This window comes from Alexandromys fortis, unplaced genomic scaffold, assembly GCF_014885135.2.
Source record: "Alexandromys fortis isolate MF-2015 unplaced genomic scaffold, M_Fortis_MF-2015_v1.1 scaffold_307, whole genome shotgun sequence".
Lineage (NCBI taxonomy): Eukaryota > Metazoa > Chordata > Mammalia > Rodentia > Cricetidae > Alexandromys > Alexandromys fortis.
In genome coordinates this window covers 517,658-534,998 of record NW_026068205.1, presented here as the reverse complement: position 1 = coordinate 534,998, position 17,341 = coordinate 517,658, and the positions used below count along the sequence as shown (strand labels likewise).

Here is a 17,341-nt window from a genome sequence, read left to right as displayed (position 1 = left end):
TACATTCTCAAGGTTTGACTTGAACACAGAACCTTTGACATTCATCCCTTCAAAAACATTGAACTGGTGCTTGCTACCCTATTCAGACATAGGTAGCATCACTCAGGGTGATTTTCAATTTTGTTTTGAAACATTTCACATATAGGGAAGCCCACTTTTTGGTAAATTGGAATGGGCTTTAACGATGGACAATACTTGGTCTGTGATCTACCATTCTGTTTTAATGACTCCATTCAAGACAGCTATGCTCATATCCAAGAACTGTCTTAGGTACACTCAGATTACAAGACTTTAGAGAAGGTTTCCAATTTTCTTGGAGTCTCTTCTTCTGTGAGTGGGTACAGCTGTACACACACTGGACTCATGGGTCTCAAGGTTGACCTTCTGCAGTGGCTTCCTGAAGTTTCAGAGCCCTCATTGCACTTCTGAGGTTCTGTCTACATTCCACACAGGGCATTTATCAACACCCGCCCCACCCCACCGCCCCCAAAAAATTAAATTGGTGAAGGAGCAGACAATAGCTATCTCAGATGCCACCATCATGCTAAAGATTTTGAAGAAAAAGGGCTGGAGAGATGGCTCAGAGATTAAGAGCATTGCCTGCTCTTCCAAAGGTCCTGAGTTCAATTCCCAGCAACCACATGGTGGCTCACAACCATCTGTAATGGGGTCTGGTGCCCTCTTCTGGCCTACAGGCATACACACAGACAGAATATTGTATACATAATAAATAAATAAATAAATGTTTTTTAAAAAAGATTTTGAGGAAAATCACACTAAATAAAGGTTTTAATAATGATGGCCAATATACCTCCAAGGCAGTACAGTTGGCTTCAACTGACACAGCTACTCCTCTAGACACAACTACACTCTTCACAACAAACGATCATGGTAGAAGGAAAATGGTTTGAAAACATACGCGCTGTTATATTCCGTGTTGTTCATCCACCTCCAAGTGTGCTTTTGTGACTGTCTGTGCAGGCCAATCCAGTAGTCAAAGGTCCCTATGTATCTCTTCAGGAAATTCTGTCATAAAAAATGGAAAGAAAATACATGTGTCTCTCTGTTTCAGATGACTCTTGAGTTTCCCTACCCCACAGCTTTCTCTTTTGATGACAAGAGGGTGGACCTGAAGGACATAGACTTTGGAGCCATAATAGCCCTCAGTTCTCAGTAGATCCAATTGACAGCCATAATTCTTAAGTACCTCATTTGAATTAAAGTACCGAGTTTTATGACATATTCCTAATGGTTGGGTGAGTCCCTGGTTAAGTCTCCCCTTGCAGTTATTAACAGTTGTCACCTTCAGGATGCAGCATTTGCTAGCTTGGAGAAAAATGCTCATCACTAGCAGGTATCTCAGTAAAATGGCATATCTGACCTTCCAGATTGACTATGAGCACTACATGAGAAAAGGCTTCTTGAATGTCTAAGGGCTCCACTCAGAAGTTTTGCTATTAGCAAATGGCACACACTCATGTGTTCCCCATGTCTCCATCTGCAACAGGTGGGATTCCTCCTCATGCTTCATCTTTAACCAGCCTATCTCAGAGCAATACATGTTCAACAGAACAAACAAACAAACTTCTGATCCTTTCTTACCAGCTCCTCCATGTTGTCAAATTGAGCTAGCTGGGCCTTTAGTTCCATGCAGAAGTTCTGACTGAAAGTCCAGTTACTTGTGTCTTCAGAAAAATAAAAACATTTATTCCCAAATCCAATCCAGTTTCTTGGGCATGCACCATTGGCATTTTTGATTGATACTGGTTCTGGCCTTCTTTCTAATATTTGGACAATAAAATGAATTAAAACAAGAATTGGCATAGCTTACTAAGCTCAGATGTAAGGTGTGAATTTGACTAATGTGGGAGTGATTTCTTATTAAAAAAGAAATTGCCTAGGCCCCTTGATAGGCCAACCCTTAGGTGGGTGGAGTAAACAGAACAGAATGCTGGAAGAAAGAAGCTGAGTCAAGGAATCGCCATGATTCTAGCACTCCAGGCAGACGCAGGTTAAGATCTTCTCTGGTAAGCCACCTCGTGGGCTACACAGATTATTAGAAATGGGTTAGATTAATATGTAAGAGCTAGCCAATAAGAGGCTACAGATAACGGGCCAGGCAGTGTTTAAAAGAATACAGTTTCCGTGTAATTATTTCGAGCATAAGCTAGCCATGCGGGCGGCCGGGTGCCTGGGACGCAGTCTCGCCGCTCTTATCACTACATTTGACTGTATGTTTCCTTTCTAATCTGTAGAAATTGTCTCCTTAACATGATGGTTCTTTATCTAAATGTGTCCCAGCTCAGGCTTGTGCCCCAATCTCTTTCAGGTTCTCTCTGAAAACAGTGCTTCCAGGATGTGTACTTCTATAACATCATCACATTCCCTGCTTTGTGCTATTTCACTACAGTAGCATTCTGTTCAAACAACTACTTTGAAAGTCAGTCTGATAAGTGAGATAACAGTGAGGACTATTGGGAAGGCAGTGTATACAGTGTGGTCCTGTTGCACTAAGGGATTGCTCAGATGTTAGAATACATGGTTGCTCATTAGAGGTCACAGTCTTCCACAGCCTAGGAGCTTTCTCTCAAGATTCAACAATATAAAACTTTCTTTCTCTCCAACAAAGTTTCCAGCTCTCTACCTAGTCTTATCTGAATGATGCCCCTGGGCCTGGAGCCCTGACCTTATCTGAAAGCTGTTTATAAACCAGAAGCCTGTCTTTAAAACCAGATGTTTGATCGTCTTTAGCTTGGCCCTTGATACAGATCCCTACAAAGAAGACTAGTACGAGGAGCTCTGCTAAACGACCCTATTACCACATGCCAGGTCTTGTGAAAGGAGCGTGCCACTTAATATAAACTGGGGTTTGTCCCTAGGCTCCCCAATTCTATATATTCCTTATACTCTAGAATAAAGTTGACCAGATTCACCCACGTCTTTCTCTCAGAGGCCTCACTTCATTCATGCTCATGGACTGCGTACAAAACTTTCTGTCATCTCTTCTCATCTTTCCCCTCTCAACCTGGTGGCCGACAGGTTGAGAGGGAAAAAGGACAACCTTAATGATGGCAAGAGTATAAGCCTTTTATTACACTATTCTGAACAGTGTTTTTCTAAAATCCTATAAATTGATCACCTCAAAAACCTTTCATTGAATACTTTCAAAATACAGATGAACATTTTACATAACACCACGCATAATGGGGGGAGGTGATGTATCTTCCTGGACATATTACTCTTCTCTGTCCTCACATTTCCTTGAGGCTCTTCCTTTGGGTACTGCTTTCCTTATTCTCTACTTTCAATAGTTTCCCCAAGGTAGACATATGTCTCCTGCATCTCTTTATCGTTTACTAAATGTCATCTTCCCAGGGATGCTGAGCCTGACCTCCTGTGCACACAATAGCCTGTGCTGTTCCTTCACTGCATCTTCCTGCTAGATCCTATGTTCCCAGAGAACAGGAACTTCCAGTGTGTTTCCTCTCTGCCCTTCACACAGTCCTGGCTCACAGTGCTCAGTAAGTGTAACTGTCAGTGTGGATGTGGACAGTATGCTGCAGAATCTGAAGAATGTCACTCACCTGAAAATAACAAAACAAGAGAAAGTGCAATCACAGCTCCAAAGAGGAGGATGTTTGCTACATAGGAGCAGCAAAGCCTAGAAGACATGGGGGAGAAGATTCTGAGACGTTTTCTTTGGAACTTTTTACCTGAAAAATATAAATATGAAAATCATTCTCAAGAATCTTTCAGGAAGAAAGTATAGATTTACTCAGAATTTTTTTGTAGATTTTGCTTATACTCCTCCTCTGCAACACCCTTCTCAGAAAGTCCTGGTCTGTAGATGATATCTATGGCTCACAGAAAAATAGAAGAAAGTCAAACAGAATTGTTGCCATGGCGTCTTCTAGTTATTGAACTAAGCACCTTTAAAGGGTCAAGAAACAGAGAGTGAAGATCAAAATGAAAAAGAAAAAAACAAGCGAATAAACAAACACCTGTGGAGATAGTGACAGGGTGATCTCTGTGAGTTCGAGGCCAGTCTGGTTGACAAGAGCTAATTCCTGAGCATCCAGACAGCCAGGCTTGTCACATAAAGAAACATTGTCTTGGAAAAAAAAAAAGAAAGAAAGTTAGGACTGAGGGAAACACTGTAGGAGGTTGTGGGTGCAGGGATTAGCAAGAGGCTGGAGAGATAGCCAAGTGGTTAAGAACAGTTGTTTCTCCTCTGGAGTACATAAGTTTGGCTTCCAGTTCTCACTTGGGGCAGCTCATGACTGCCTGAGTTAATTCCCATTCCAGTCAGTGAAACAGACATGTTGGTACACTTCTGCAATTCCAGTGCTAGAGAGGCAGAAACCGGAGAGTCAGGGGTACAAAGCCAGCCTTGGCTATATAAGCAGTTTGAGGCCAACCTGGACTATATAAGGATCATTTTCAAAGAACCTAGTAAGTAATTAAATTAATAAGCACACACATAAAAGTAATGTAATAGAACACACTGACATAATTCATTGGTGAAATAGGGAACATTTTAACAATTTAACAAAACCATGTGAAATATATAAATATTAGTCCAAAATAACAAAAACTTTCAACAAGAATTGAAGGAACTCTTCCCAACACATTTATGGGTATATGGCATTTAAAAGAAATAAGTGTTGGCGAGAGACATTGTCACGAGCCATTTCCCCCCTAAAAATCATTACAGAAACCATCACCCTGGGGAGTCTGCAGAGAACCCCACACCCATAATTATGTTCTATTGAGAACCTGCCTCACATCCAATTAACTGTTAATCTGTTAGCAGAACACGCCTCACATTCCAGCTATCCAGGGAACCAGGTGTGGCAACTTGTGACTTCCTGGCCTACCTCCTGGCCTATGTGACCTGGAACACGCGGCAAGAATCCAGTTTCCCTGCCCCTCAAAGTCCTCATCCCGGGCCTATATAAGCAGCAACCATGACCCTAATAAACAGGAGGCTTTGACAAATCTGCTTGGCCTTCTTCTTCTGTCTTAGCTCATTCCCTTCCAGGTAGCGCCCCTCCGAGACCCTGGAATAACTGATTGCAGGGTGGGTTACAAACCCCTAGACTGAGTAACCCACCCAACGCAATCGACAAGACATGACTCTAGAGGTGTTCCCAGGTGTCCATGGAAATATCCCCAGTTAGAGTTTTGGGCAGCTGAGGAAAGGGAGCCTGAAATGGCCCTATCCTATAGCCATACTGATGAATATCTTGCATATCACCATAGAACCTTCATCTGGCAATGGATGAAGATAGAGACAGAGAACCACATTGGAACACTGGACTGAGCTCCTAAGGTCCAAATGAGAAGCAGAAGGAGGGAGAACATGAGCAAGGAAGTCAGGACCACGAGGGGTGCGCCCACCCACTGAGATGGTGGGGCTGATGTAATGGGAGCTCACCAAGGCCAGCTGGATTGGGACTGATGGAGCATGTGATCAAACTAAACTCCCTGAATGTGGCTGACAAGGAGGGCTGACTGAGAAGCCAAGGACAATGGCACTGGGTTTTGATCCTACTGCATGTACTGGCTTTGTGGGAGCCTAGTCTGTTTAGATGCTCACCTTCCTAGACCTGGATGGAGTGGGGAGGACCTTAGACTTCCCACAGGGCAGGGAACCCTGACTGCTCTTTGGACTGGAGAAGAACAAGAAGGGGGTGGGGGGAGGGGGAGGAAAATGGGAGGAGGTGGAAATTTTTAAATAAAAATAAACAAATAAAAAATTCAAAAAAAATAAATAAGTAAGGTCTTTCATTGTTCTAAATTTTATTCTTTATTTTATGCTTATAGTAGCTATGCCTACATATAAATCTATGTTGCAGAATAATTATACACTGTGAAGACATGTCTTTGCCAAGGCACCATCTGATAGGTTTAATAAAGAGCTGAATGCCAATAGCTATTTAGGAGAGATAGACAGGATTTAAATGAAGAGAAATGATGAGACAAAATCAAGATACCAATGAGACACCGAGAGACATGGACATACAGAACAAAAGGAAGCTAAAAAGCTTCAAGACAAAACATCCGTTAATTGAAGTGGGTAAATTAAAATTCTAAGAGCTAGTTACAAACAAGCCTAAGCTAAGGCAAAGCTTTCAGAAGTAATAAGAAGTTTCTATTTCATTATTTGGGAGCTGGAGGGACTAACAAATACTCCTCATATGTCTGTGCAAGATGGGCGGGCATGCATGATCTACAAGGAGACTGAATTTCTTGGAACTGGAGTTACAGATATTTGTGAATGGCCGTGAGAGTTGTAGGAACTAAACCTGGGTCCTCTGCGAGAGCTGCCAGTGCTTTTGACCATATTGTAGCACAGTTAAGAAAAACTCAGAGACAGATATTGGGTTTTAACCTGAAGATCAGAAAAGTAAAACAGTCAAGCCACTAGAGAATTCTTCCCTCTAAGAAATCCTCAGACTAAAAAAGAACGAGTTCCTGTCTCAACACTGAAGTATTTCTCTCTAGTGTTTAAATTAAAGGTGTGAGCCACCACCACCTGGATCTGTTTCTGCATGAATCAGGATAGCCTCACAGAGATCCATTTGGAGGCACTGCCTCCCAAATCCTGGGATTAAAGATGTGTGACACCACTGCCTGGCCTCCAAGTGGCTTAGTTTGACCTTCTGGAGTTAAGGCAAGTTTTATTTATAAAACATAAGTAAAGTATCACTATACTATATGCCATCTCTCCAGTACAAGATAACTTTCAAATCACTTGAAAATTCAAAAGAATTAGTCTAGCTGAACAATTTGGAAACAAAACAACAGAAAACAAAAAACGAGGCTAAATTTGTTGAAACGACACCACCCAATCACAGAGTGACAGAAACAAAGATATAAGTATGGTTTTGACAAGGTATGGAATCTAAACCAAAAGAACAGAAAATAATAATAATAAAACAAGAAACAAGTCAATCATGTGGGCCAGGCATATTCAACTGGGTTTGACATATTTAGGGAGATAATGTTGCTGCATGTCATCCTCCCAGGAGACTGATCTTTGTGCACACTGCACACTGCTCTACTCCCTTCTACTTCATGCTCCTTCTTTCCTCCTAATCTGAGACAATCTGTATCCACATGCTTAAAGTTCACTTGTCCTACCTCCTATAAAATACTACTCAAGCATGAAGCCTAGGACTATAAAACTATCCAAGGAAAAGAGAGAAAAAAGAACCTCTGTGAACTACTGTTGAATAAAAATGTCTCAGGTATAATAGCAAAATTCTTATCTACATTATAAAAAGTGGAACAGTTTGATTTTTGCCTAATTAAGAAACTCTCTTTTATAAGTCCTGTAAATACAATTCAAAACCCAATTTTTAGCAAGACATAAATGAAAAAGTTGTTATATCCTGAGAATTGCAAGAACTCATAGTTTTAAAAGAGAGAGAGAGAGAAAGAAGAAAAATGAGCCAAATCCCTGAATACTGATAAATTAGGATCATGCATTAAATATGCTTGGTGTTACAAAGTTTGATAAAAGGCAATTAGAAACAGATTATCAGTTTGATAAATGAGAATACATTTACTATATGCCCTGGTTCTGCTATCCACAAATTTTCCCAAGAGAAATGAATACCCAGGTTTCCATTATAAATTAAAATCTGCATGTGAATATTGACAGTAATACTGGAGAGTCTTATAAATATACTTTGTTTTTAAAATTCACATCTTGCAGCAGCCAAACATCCTCCAACTTTGAAAATATAAATCAATATTACTGATCACTGTGGATGGGGCATTATAAACTTAGAGCATGTGCTTGTGCCTGACCATGTCTCACACTGTGACCACGTGTTCCTTAGGTGTTAGGATTATGATTATGCTGACCTGCTATACCTAGAGCAGGGAGGAACAAATAAGTTGTCTGTCATGCAGCTCTGATCACAGTTAGCAACAGGAATGTCCCCATTGGGTAAGTATTTGGTTTCAAAAAATCAGCTCTGCTGAGCAAAGGGAGCAGGAGTTATAGGTCAACTAGGTCAACTTGGAATACAGTATGAGCCTGTCTCAAAGAATTAGTCAATCAGCAGTAAGCAGCAGCATCAATAGTTAATAATTGTAATAATAGTATATCTCAGGAAAATACTTGGTTTAAGTGATAAACAATAACATTTGTCATGAATTTTGTATTTTGTTAAATATCAGTTTTTTTTTAGCTAAATGAAAACAGTTAAGGAGAAGGGACAGGGAAGAAGGAAAAAAGAAGATAAAAGGCTGGGTGGTGGTGGCACACGCCTCTAATCCCAGCTCTAATCCCAGCACTCAGGAGGAAGAGGCAGGCAGATCTCTGTGAGTTCGAGGCCATCCTGGTCTACAAGAGCTAGTTCCAGGACAGATTCCAAAAGCTGCAGAGAAACCCTGTCTTGAAAAACCAAAATAATGATAATAATAATAATAATGATAATGATGATGAAGCATAGACATTTTCAAAACACAAGAAACACAATATTGCTTCCTTCCTGAAGATTGAAGTAGAAAATCCATTATATTCTTTTCATAATTTACTAGGAGCTCAAAATGCAAAGGATTTGGTCCCGGGTGTAGTCAGCCTAGACCCAGTGCCTCCTTACATTTTTTCCCCATTACAGTGGACCTGTAAAACTAAAACCCCAGCTTCCGAGGCAACTCCTGTCACTGTGCACATTGCAAAGCTGTTGTTTGAATTTGCCTTTGCTGTGGGAGTTGTAGAGCAAGCATGTTCCACAGGGACTTGTTGTGATTCACCAGAGTGTAATTTACCAGATGCCTGGGGAAAGAGTGGGCTAGCAAGCTAAGAAAAAAGGGAGACACCCCCACACACACACACACACAAATAAGCCATGCTTCCGGCTTTTGTATGGTAGTTCACTGTTTGTTTTTCTTGTGCAAGACCTATTTACGAATAGAATAACTAATGTAATAACTTCTTCGCTAACTAAAACTCCTGTCTGCATTCTCTGGTTCTGCAGAAACGCACTGTGACTAGCTCACAGATATGAGGTTCAGCTTCTCTGCCCTCTGTGCCCCTTCTGTCCCGTCCCTGGCAAGCACCTCTCTGCTTTTGTAGTTTGGTTAAAATATGCATTAAACACATACCCATGTCGTCCTTCGGCGGGCTGTCTCTGGTACTGAGCAATCTGACTAAAGCCTCTGCAGGCTCTGGAGCACTCATCTCAGGGCCACGACGTTGATTCTCAGCTACAAGACAGAAACGTAAAACGTTTTGAGGAAGGAACAGTTTTTTTTTCTTCCCTTCCGGGACCTTGCTTATAGGGCGGTTCCACTCTGCTCTCTGCCTGTGTATCTATCCTATCAGCACAGGCCTGCTTCGCATTTGACAACACTTTACTGCTTTGAATGCCACACAAAAGGCAATGATCCTTCGGATAGGTGAGCCAAATGTTGCTACAACTTTGAGTATTGGAGACATCACCGAACTGAAGAAGAGGTGCCAGGGCCATGCCAGAGGGTTGTGTGTGGTAAGGATCCAGAAGACAGTCAGAATCTGGAGAGCTGGAGGCCACACTGTCTGTCCACAGTCAGTGAGCACATTTCCCTCCTCTCCAGGAGTAAGAGATCGTTTATTCTGGAGCCAATTATAAGTTATTCGGGCTGTCTCTTACATCAGGTTCCAATATGGAAATGTTTGATTAGTGGTGTGTGCACAGAAATGACACATCCCACTGCCATCCTCACCAGTCTAAGAAATGCCTCTAGATCAGTTGTTCTTAACTTTCTTACTGCTGCACCCCTTTAATAGAGTTCCTCCTCATGCTGTGGTGACCCCCAACCATAAAATTATTTCATTGTTACTGTAATTTTGCTATTGTTCTGAACCAGAACAATAAATAAATTGATAGTTGACCCCTATGAAATGCTCATTCAACCCTTTCCTCTCAAAAAGGTTACAACCCCCAGGTTGAGAATCATTGCTCTAGATTTTGAGGGAACTTTGGCTCAGGCTAAACCAAGGTTCATAGCTTTGATGCCAAAGGGACTTTCAGGACTAGACAGTTGATAAAGCAGAGTTGGAGTTTTTTCTAAGATTTATTTGTCTTATATTGAATTGTGTGTATTTATGTGGGTGTGCCTGTCTGTGGGACTGTGCCTATGTGTGCAGGTGCCTGCAGAGGTCAGAAGAGAATTAATGTCAGGTTGCTCCAGAGCTGTAACTGTAGCCTTGAGGCATTTGGATTTAGAATGCAGGTGCTTCAGAACTGTAGCAATGGAATATCATCATCCTCAAGCAAAAACAGAATTAGCATTGTTTTCATCAGAACATATGCCAAGGAAAATTATAAATATCTCAGAAATGTTTTTAGAAACTTGAATAAAATATTTGTGTGATGGCTACAACAGTGTGTGAATCCGATCCCAGAATGAGGGCGGCTGTAACAGGTGGGTTTCGATGAGTCCGAGGCTATCTTGGTCTACAGAGGAGCTCCAGGCCAGCTAAGGCTAAGTAAAAAAACAAAACAAAACAAAACAAAAATACTATAAATTTAGAGGTTGGAGAGATGACTCAGTGATTAACAATATTGGCTGCTCTTTCAGAGAACCCAAGGTTCAATTCCCAGCACCCTCATGGCAGCTCACAACTCTCTGTAACTCCAGGACCAGGGTATCTGACACCCTCCTACCAATGCACAATATAGTAATATAACATATTAAACATATTATGCATACTATAAAAATATGAATTAATAGATATGCAGTCAGAGGGGTTTTGAATTCAGGTATTTTGGATACTAACCTGCCAATGTAGTTGGGGTTTTTCTTTCTACTTCTTTTCCCTTTCGGACCACTCATCGGTGGTTCCATTGTGAGAGACTGCTTGGAGTGGCATCTAGCCTCTCTGGCTTCTGAGTCACCCAGACTGGAGCCAGTCAAGTTTTAACACCATACCTGCAGATAAAGAACACTCTTCTACAAGCCTTGTGGTGTTTGCTACCATTTCACACCACACCTATAGAGAGGAGACGTCCCTGTATAAGACTTGTGATGTCACCGTTTTCACGGGTTCTCACGTTTTCAGCTATGGAACCCTCACTCAGCTGGTGGCCCACCTGCTCCACTGGCTTCACTTTTCCTCAAACTGTCCCTGCCACCGCTACTGCTGTCAACAAGATTGGTTGGATCCATGAGGCATCTGTTTTCAATTCCAACCCCACCACGGCTTGTATCATGGTGGCTTGGCAACAGGGTGGATCACACCTCTAGGTCTCTCTTTCATATAACATGTGGCCCCTGCCATTTTGACTGAGGTCAGATGACTTTACCACCATCTTAACTGAGGTAAGGTGTCTTCACTGCATCAGGTGACCAAATCCCATCATCTCCCGCAGCTTAGAAAATGGTTTTTTTCCATACAACATGTGACTGCCACCATTTTAACTGAGATCAGGTGACCTTACTGCCATCTTAACTAAGGTCAGGTAACTTCACTTTCATCTTAACTGAGATCCAGGTCAGGTGACTAAGTCCTACCATCATTACTGAAGTATACCTGTGTGCTCCCCAGGTTTACTTATGTTTTTGTCTCTAAATTCCTCTTGCTGACTCTGTTGCATGTGTGTTTTGTGCAGTGGCATGTCTTTGGTAGGGCCCACCAAGAGCATCCACTTCATCCAATTTCTGTTCACTCTGTGTGTGTATGTTCATACATGTAACTTAAAAGCACCTATGTTTATTGCTAAATGTCATAATTGTCTGTTCATCGCATCTCATTTCAGACTACAAAGCAATAAGTCTCATGTTTTAAACTGGTATGTACTTTTTAGTCTCTTACAAAAATATAGTATATTTAATACAACCCTGCTTTACCTGTTAAGTTGAGAGCCAGTACAGACAAGCTTGAACCCAGCTCTCCAGGAAGATTCTACTCTGTTGCTGTACCTGATAAACAGTCCTCAGCTGCTCAGAGATCTGGGGAATTTGGAATTTAATATTTAATTATTAAAAGACTTTTCATAACAAAAAGAGACAGGTTAGCTCTTAGCAGCAACATTCTATTTCCTCCAAAGAAAACAGAAGACAAATGGGCACAAAACAACATTTATCTGTACTTTGTTTCAATTGCCAAAATTTACCCTTGGGCAAAACTGCCTTTAATATAAACTGAAGGTCTTCAGACAGTAGACAGAATCACTGGAATCAACAGCCTAGCTGCTCAGGTCAAGGTAGGCTTAACTTCCTACATATTTCTTAGCTCATAGGATCTTCTGGAGTCTGACAGTCTGTGTGCTAAATAGCAAAAGTCAAATATGACTTTCAGTGACCATGAAGGACCCTGAGGAGTAGCTCTAGGTGCCAACCAAGTAAGTTCTCTGTTGGTTTTAAATCAATAACTCAAGTAAAATTTTATCCTTTTCAAATATCTCTGTTGCAGTTTGACAGCTGAGAGTTTTTGTCAGTTTAAAAGGACAGCCTCACCAAGCAAATTTCAGCAAAACACAAATACAAGTTATTAAAGCATGTACCTAGAAGTTATAAAGATGTGAAGACAAGTGCACACTATCAAATTTCTCTCCCATGCTGTCTTTCATAGTCTTAAAAATCCTTTCATTATGCAAAACCCTCTATCACAGTCAATCTGACATAATTATGTTGCTGTTTATATAATACATATGTATAAGACTTTCCACAAACCCAAAAACTTTCTTGTGAGTTGCAGGGAGCCAAATTCAAGGATCTCCCTTAAACAGGTCAGATACACCATTCTCAATTCCCTGTTCCTATTTTTTTTCCCTTAAACTTAAGTTTCTCCTGGGTTCTGCCAATACCTTATACAGGTGCAAGAGACACCAGACATTTCCATATCACAAACATCAGACTGAACAAAGAAACCAGCTACCTCAGGATGTGACCAGCACCCAGTTTTCTCAGCTCCCCCCCAAAAAATGACACCCACAGATAAGTAGGAAGCAGTCTTGAGAATCCACTGCCCCAATTCCTTTAACCTGTTGTGCCTAACCTCCTGCCTTCTTATAAAAAAGAGATGGGAATGTGATTGTCTGTCCTGTCCCTTGAAGGGAGAAGCCATGCCCACCCCTTACCCTGTTTGCTGAGGCAAGCTGACATTCAGCTTCCAGCCTGAGTTCCTTCCTTTCTGTCTCTCTCTCTCTCAAAGAGGCAGTTTCTGTCTCTGCCTTATCTCCATTTCTCTCCTTCCCCCTCTCTGTTTCTCTCTCTCTCTACTTTTCTCTTCTCTTTCCCCTTCTCTCTTTCCCTTCCATAATCCACTAAGTAAATATACAATCTCACTCTGCATGGCATGCCTATCTTTCTCAGTCTCTCACCCACCATGTGGCTTCCTGACTGGTACCTGGCTGCCTTTGTGTCCTGCCATGGTCTTGGAACCCACTGCCCACTGCCTGGTGCCACTTGGGGACCTGTGAAATTTTACTTAAACCATTATAGTAGTGACTTGATCCAGGAAGAACTTCATTTAAAAGTTTAAAAGACATAATGAAAGTGTAAGTGTGAGAATAATTAGAAGAAAAGGAGGGATAAAGAAGATGAGCCTGATTGTGAGGGAACCCAATACACTTCCACAGCAGCAGGCTTGTCATTGAACTTTTTCTCTGGTCCTTAAGTCTCAAGCCAGTTTAGATTCATTGATACAGAAGCAGCACTGTTCCTGGAGTGGGGGGGGTGCACAAATCCCACCTTTATCAGTAGTCACGAGACCTAGTCCTCTTTAAGTTTGGATCATGACATCAACCAAAGAATCAATCTGGAATTTCTTCAAGGTTTTCTGAAAGCTGGTGGGACAGAGAGGTTAGCTGATTCAAACAAGCCCTCATCCCAGCCTTTTCAGTTCTGCACAGCAGTTGAAAACATAGCACACACAGCAGACATTATATACAGTATAACGAACTTCATAATTCTCATAAATGCATCATTCCCTTATACGTTTATTATATTATTGTTCAATATTTTAGATGTAGACTTTTGAATTTGACTTTTTATAACAGTTCTGTGAGCTAAACTCAAACTGAGATATATACAGCTAGATGTTTTTCCCAGATCCATTTTCTCAGTCCAATTGAAACAAAAGCCAGTTTGACTGATTCTCTTTCTATTGTAGAATGATGGCTTCCAAATATATCTGACCACTACCATCTAATAAGAGCATCCTTTAATCAAAGAGTGAAATCACACAGCAGCTGAACTAAATTCTCTGCCTGACATGGATATCTTCACGTATCATATTTTAACTATGAATCAAAATTAAGTAAGCAATTTGCATCATAGTACAATTATGCATACATAATAAACATACATGCAGATCCATACATATACACAATAATGAAAATTTACTGTGTGAAATTATTTTCAGCCAAAAATGCGTATGCTAATTCTTCCTAGAGAAATTTATTTCATGACACACTATGGTGCAACTCTTTTGCCACAACATTAAAAGTATAGTTTAAGAATTTCTGTGTAGTGGCCTGAGAGATGGCTTAGGGGTTAAGGTGCTTACTGCTCTTCCAGAGGACCCAGTTCAAATTCCAGCACCCACAGGGCAGTTCACAACCATTTGTAATTCCAGTTTCAAGGAATCTGATGCCCTCCTCTAAACTCTGTGAGCTTCTGCATGCACATGGTACACATACATACTCTCAAGTACACACATAAAACAAATAAATATTTTTATAAAAATTCTACTAAAGTGTGTACATGTGAAAAAAAGACCGAGAAAAAGAAAGTCTATGTATTCCGACTGACATTTACAAATATCTTATCTTTAAACCTGAGAAGTTAGTCTATTTTTTGTCCTTTAAAAATCAGTTCTAAGTACACACATACACATACACACACACACAAAAACATACATACACATTATTATAAATTGGTGATATCTGCTTGAACATGATATGTTTCAAACAAGTTTGAAATTTTCTTTTCTGACCCTCTCAAGAATTTATAAACTAAATCAAAATTACAAAATTTAATTTTCAATGAAATATATGAGAATGGAATAGTCAAATTAGATAATTTAATACTTGCATATCAGGATTTAAACAAAGCCATTTGTGCACTTCCAGATCTTCTACACTGGTACATAATTTAGTCCTATAACTATTCTTTTCCCTTTAAGAAGTTCTGCATGAATCTTCAATTAAAGATTAGAGTGAGAGACTTTGCTGTGGAACAATGAGTTTGTACCTTGTAAAATTTGCCAGTTGTATTGCTTTAATAAAATACTGATTGGCCAATAGCTAGGCAGAAAGCATAGGTGGGGTGACGAGACAGGAAGTATAGGTGGGGTGACAAGAACAGGAGAATTCTGGGAAGAGGAAAGGTCAGTTTGCAGTTGTCATCCAGACAGAGAAGAAGCAACATGAGAATGCCTTGCTGATAAAAGGTACCAAGCCACATGGTAACACAGACAAGAATTATTGCTTAATGTAGGCTATAAGAGTAAATATGAAGCCTGAGCTAATAGGCCAACCAGTTTGTAATTAATGTTGATTTTTGTGTGTTTCTTTGGGAATGAATGGCTGCAAAACTGGATGGGACAGAAATCTGTGTCAACAAATGATGTCCAACATGTACAATCCCATCTACATAAAACCTGAGAGAGCTTGGGAACTAATTCTTGAAGCAAAAGAATAGAGTTAAGCATGTGCTGAAGCAAAGACCTGCATTTTGAGACCTGTATTTTGTTTATGCGATCTTAAGTTCACAAGTAAGATATTCACCTTTGCAGAGCAAGTTCCAGATCTAGGAAATCAACCTAGTGAGACCTGCAGGCCCCAGGCTTTAGAAGAAATCAGCATTTCCTTTGTTAGTTAACAGTCATGGACCTCAGCATTTCCTTATCAGCTAAGGATGTCTCCAGACCTGAATTCCAGCATCCTACCTTTCCTCCCCCCTGCCTGAGGAACAATAAGGTGGCAGCTTGATCAGAAAGCCTGTCTTGCTGTCATTTTTATGTCTCTTGCCCTTCCATTCCTCCTCTCCAGATTTATCAGGGACCCCTGTTTATATCCTGCTAGACGGATAAGCATGGCTTCTTGGTAGCAGCATTTTTGGCCGGGGGGAGGGAAGGGGAGGGCAGTAAACTCCTTTTGCCAGAAGCAGGCCAGTTTCATTTAAGAGAGGCTTCCTGACTCAGGTTTAGCTGCAAAAACCTTTTAAGAAGGTCTACCACAAAGCTCTTAAATGATGTATATGAAGACCTGTCAGCATGCTTCTTGGTGGTGTCAGGGACTTTGAAATACCATAGATTTGTAGCAATAAACATGGCTACAGTCAAGACCTCCACCATGAGTCTAGACTTTCAAAAAGCTAATGAACAAGGTGGATCTAACTGTCAAGTTATGGCTTTAATCCTAGCCATATCACTTAGCAAATTAAAGACTCATGTGATCAGAAATAGAGAGATAAACAGTAAAAATAAATTCAGATGAAAATAATCCTATAAATAGTTTAGAGTGTGTTTAAAATATATGTAGCCTTGGGAGAGAAAAGAAAAAGGAGAATATCCATAAAAACAAAGAAAAAAGAAATAAAGAGAATAATTGGGTATGGTGGCATACATCTTTAATCCCAGCACTTGGGAGGCAGAGGCAGGCAGATTCTGTGAGTTCAAGCACAGCCTGGCCTACAGAGTGAGTTCTAGGACAGCCAGAGATACTCAAAGAATCCTTGTCTCAAGAAACCAAAAATTAAAAATAAAGGAAATAGTTTAAAATAAAGCCATGTAAAATTGGAAATACACAGAGAGTCTGAATACTGTATGTTATTGTGTTGTCTTTGAATTGTTGAATGCTGAGGAAGGAGCAAAAGCTACCAAAAGACATTTGATTATAAATAGTGCTGGATCAATTCAACATATATATTTTGAAAATGCCTTGACTTCCAAATTTAAGTGAAAAGTTATGTTACCTTGGAGAAGAGGTTTGATTTTATTTCCACAAAAAATTAGAGGCTGTGGAACTATTCTGGGTTAAGAGAAATGAGAGTTGACCAAGGAAGAACCCCTGAGAAATCTCGACAGGAATGAATGGTCCCTATGTCTGAGCTCTATATCCAGAAAAGTTTTAAGACTGCTGACTGAGATGATCAAGCCTCACAGAATATTGCAGTCAGGACTTGAACATAATTCAAAATTTTCTTTAGGTTCCTGGAAGAATAGAATATCAGTACCTAGAAAACTACTCCCACATTTTCCAAAAAATGGATTATGAATGTTTTTCTTTGTTTAGAAGGTTGGTTACAAGTTGTTATATATGGACAATAGTCAGAAAGAAAGCTAAACAAAGGAGATTAGATTCAGAGCTCTTGTTTTGAAGAAGGGGGGGGG

General features: G+C 40.4%; 1 protein-coding gene across 1 annotated transcript; it reads right to left on the bottom strand.

Annotated features, from left to right (window-relative positions):
* Positions 1–7: 7 nt before the first annotated feature.
* Positions 8–9,266, bottom strand: LOC126493236 (C-type lectin domain family 2 member D11-like). Its single transcript, XM_050130175.1, has 4 exons — positions 9,124–9,266; positions 3,585–3,713; positions 1,603–1,781; positions 8–1,026 (listed from the first exon to the last, which is right to left on the bottom strand). Exons 1-4 carry the CDS (start codon positions 9,197–9,199, stop codon positions 874–876), a joined length of 537 nt encoding a protein of 178 aa, XP_049986132.1. The 5' UTR covers positions 9,200–9,266; the 3' UTR covers positions 8–873.
* Positions 9,267–17,341: the final 8,075 nt, after the last annotated feature.

Coding starts and splice junctions, on each gene's coding strand:
- LOC126493236 (XM_050130175.1), bottom strand. CDS start 9,199: ATGAGTGCTCCAGAGCCTGCAGAGGCTTTAGTCAGATTGCTCAGTACC. Junction 1,782..3,584: donor TCTTGTTTTGTTATTTTCAG/GTGAGTGACATT, acceptor TCCAAATATTAG/AAAGAAGGCCAGAACCAGTA. Junction 1,027..1,602: donor TTGACAACATGGAGGAGCTG/GTAAGAAAGGAT, acceptor TTTTTATGACAG/AATTTCCTGAAGAGATACAT.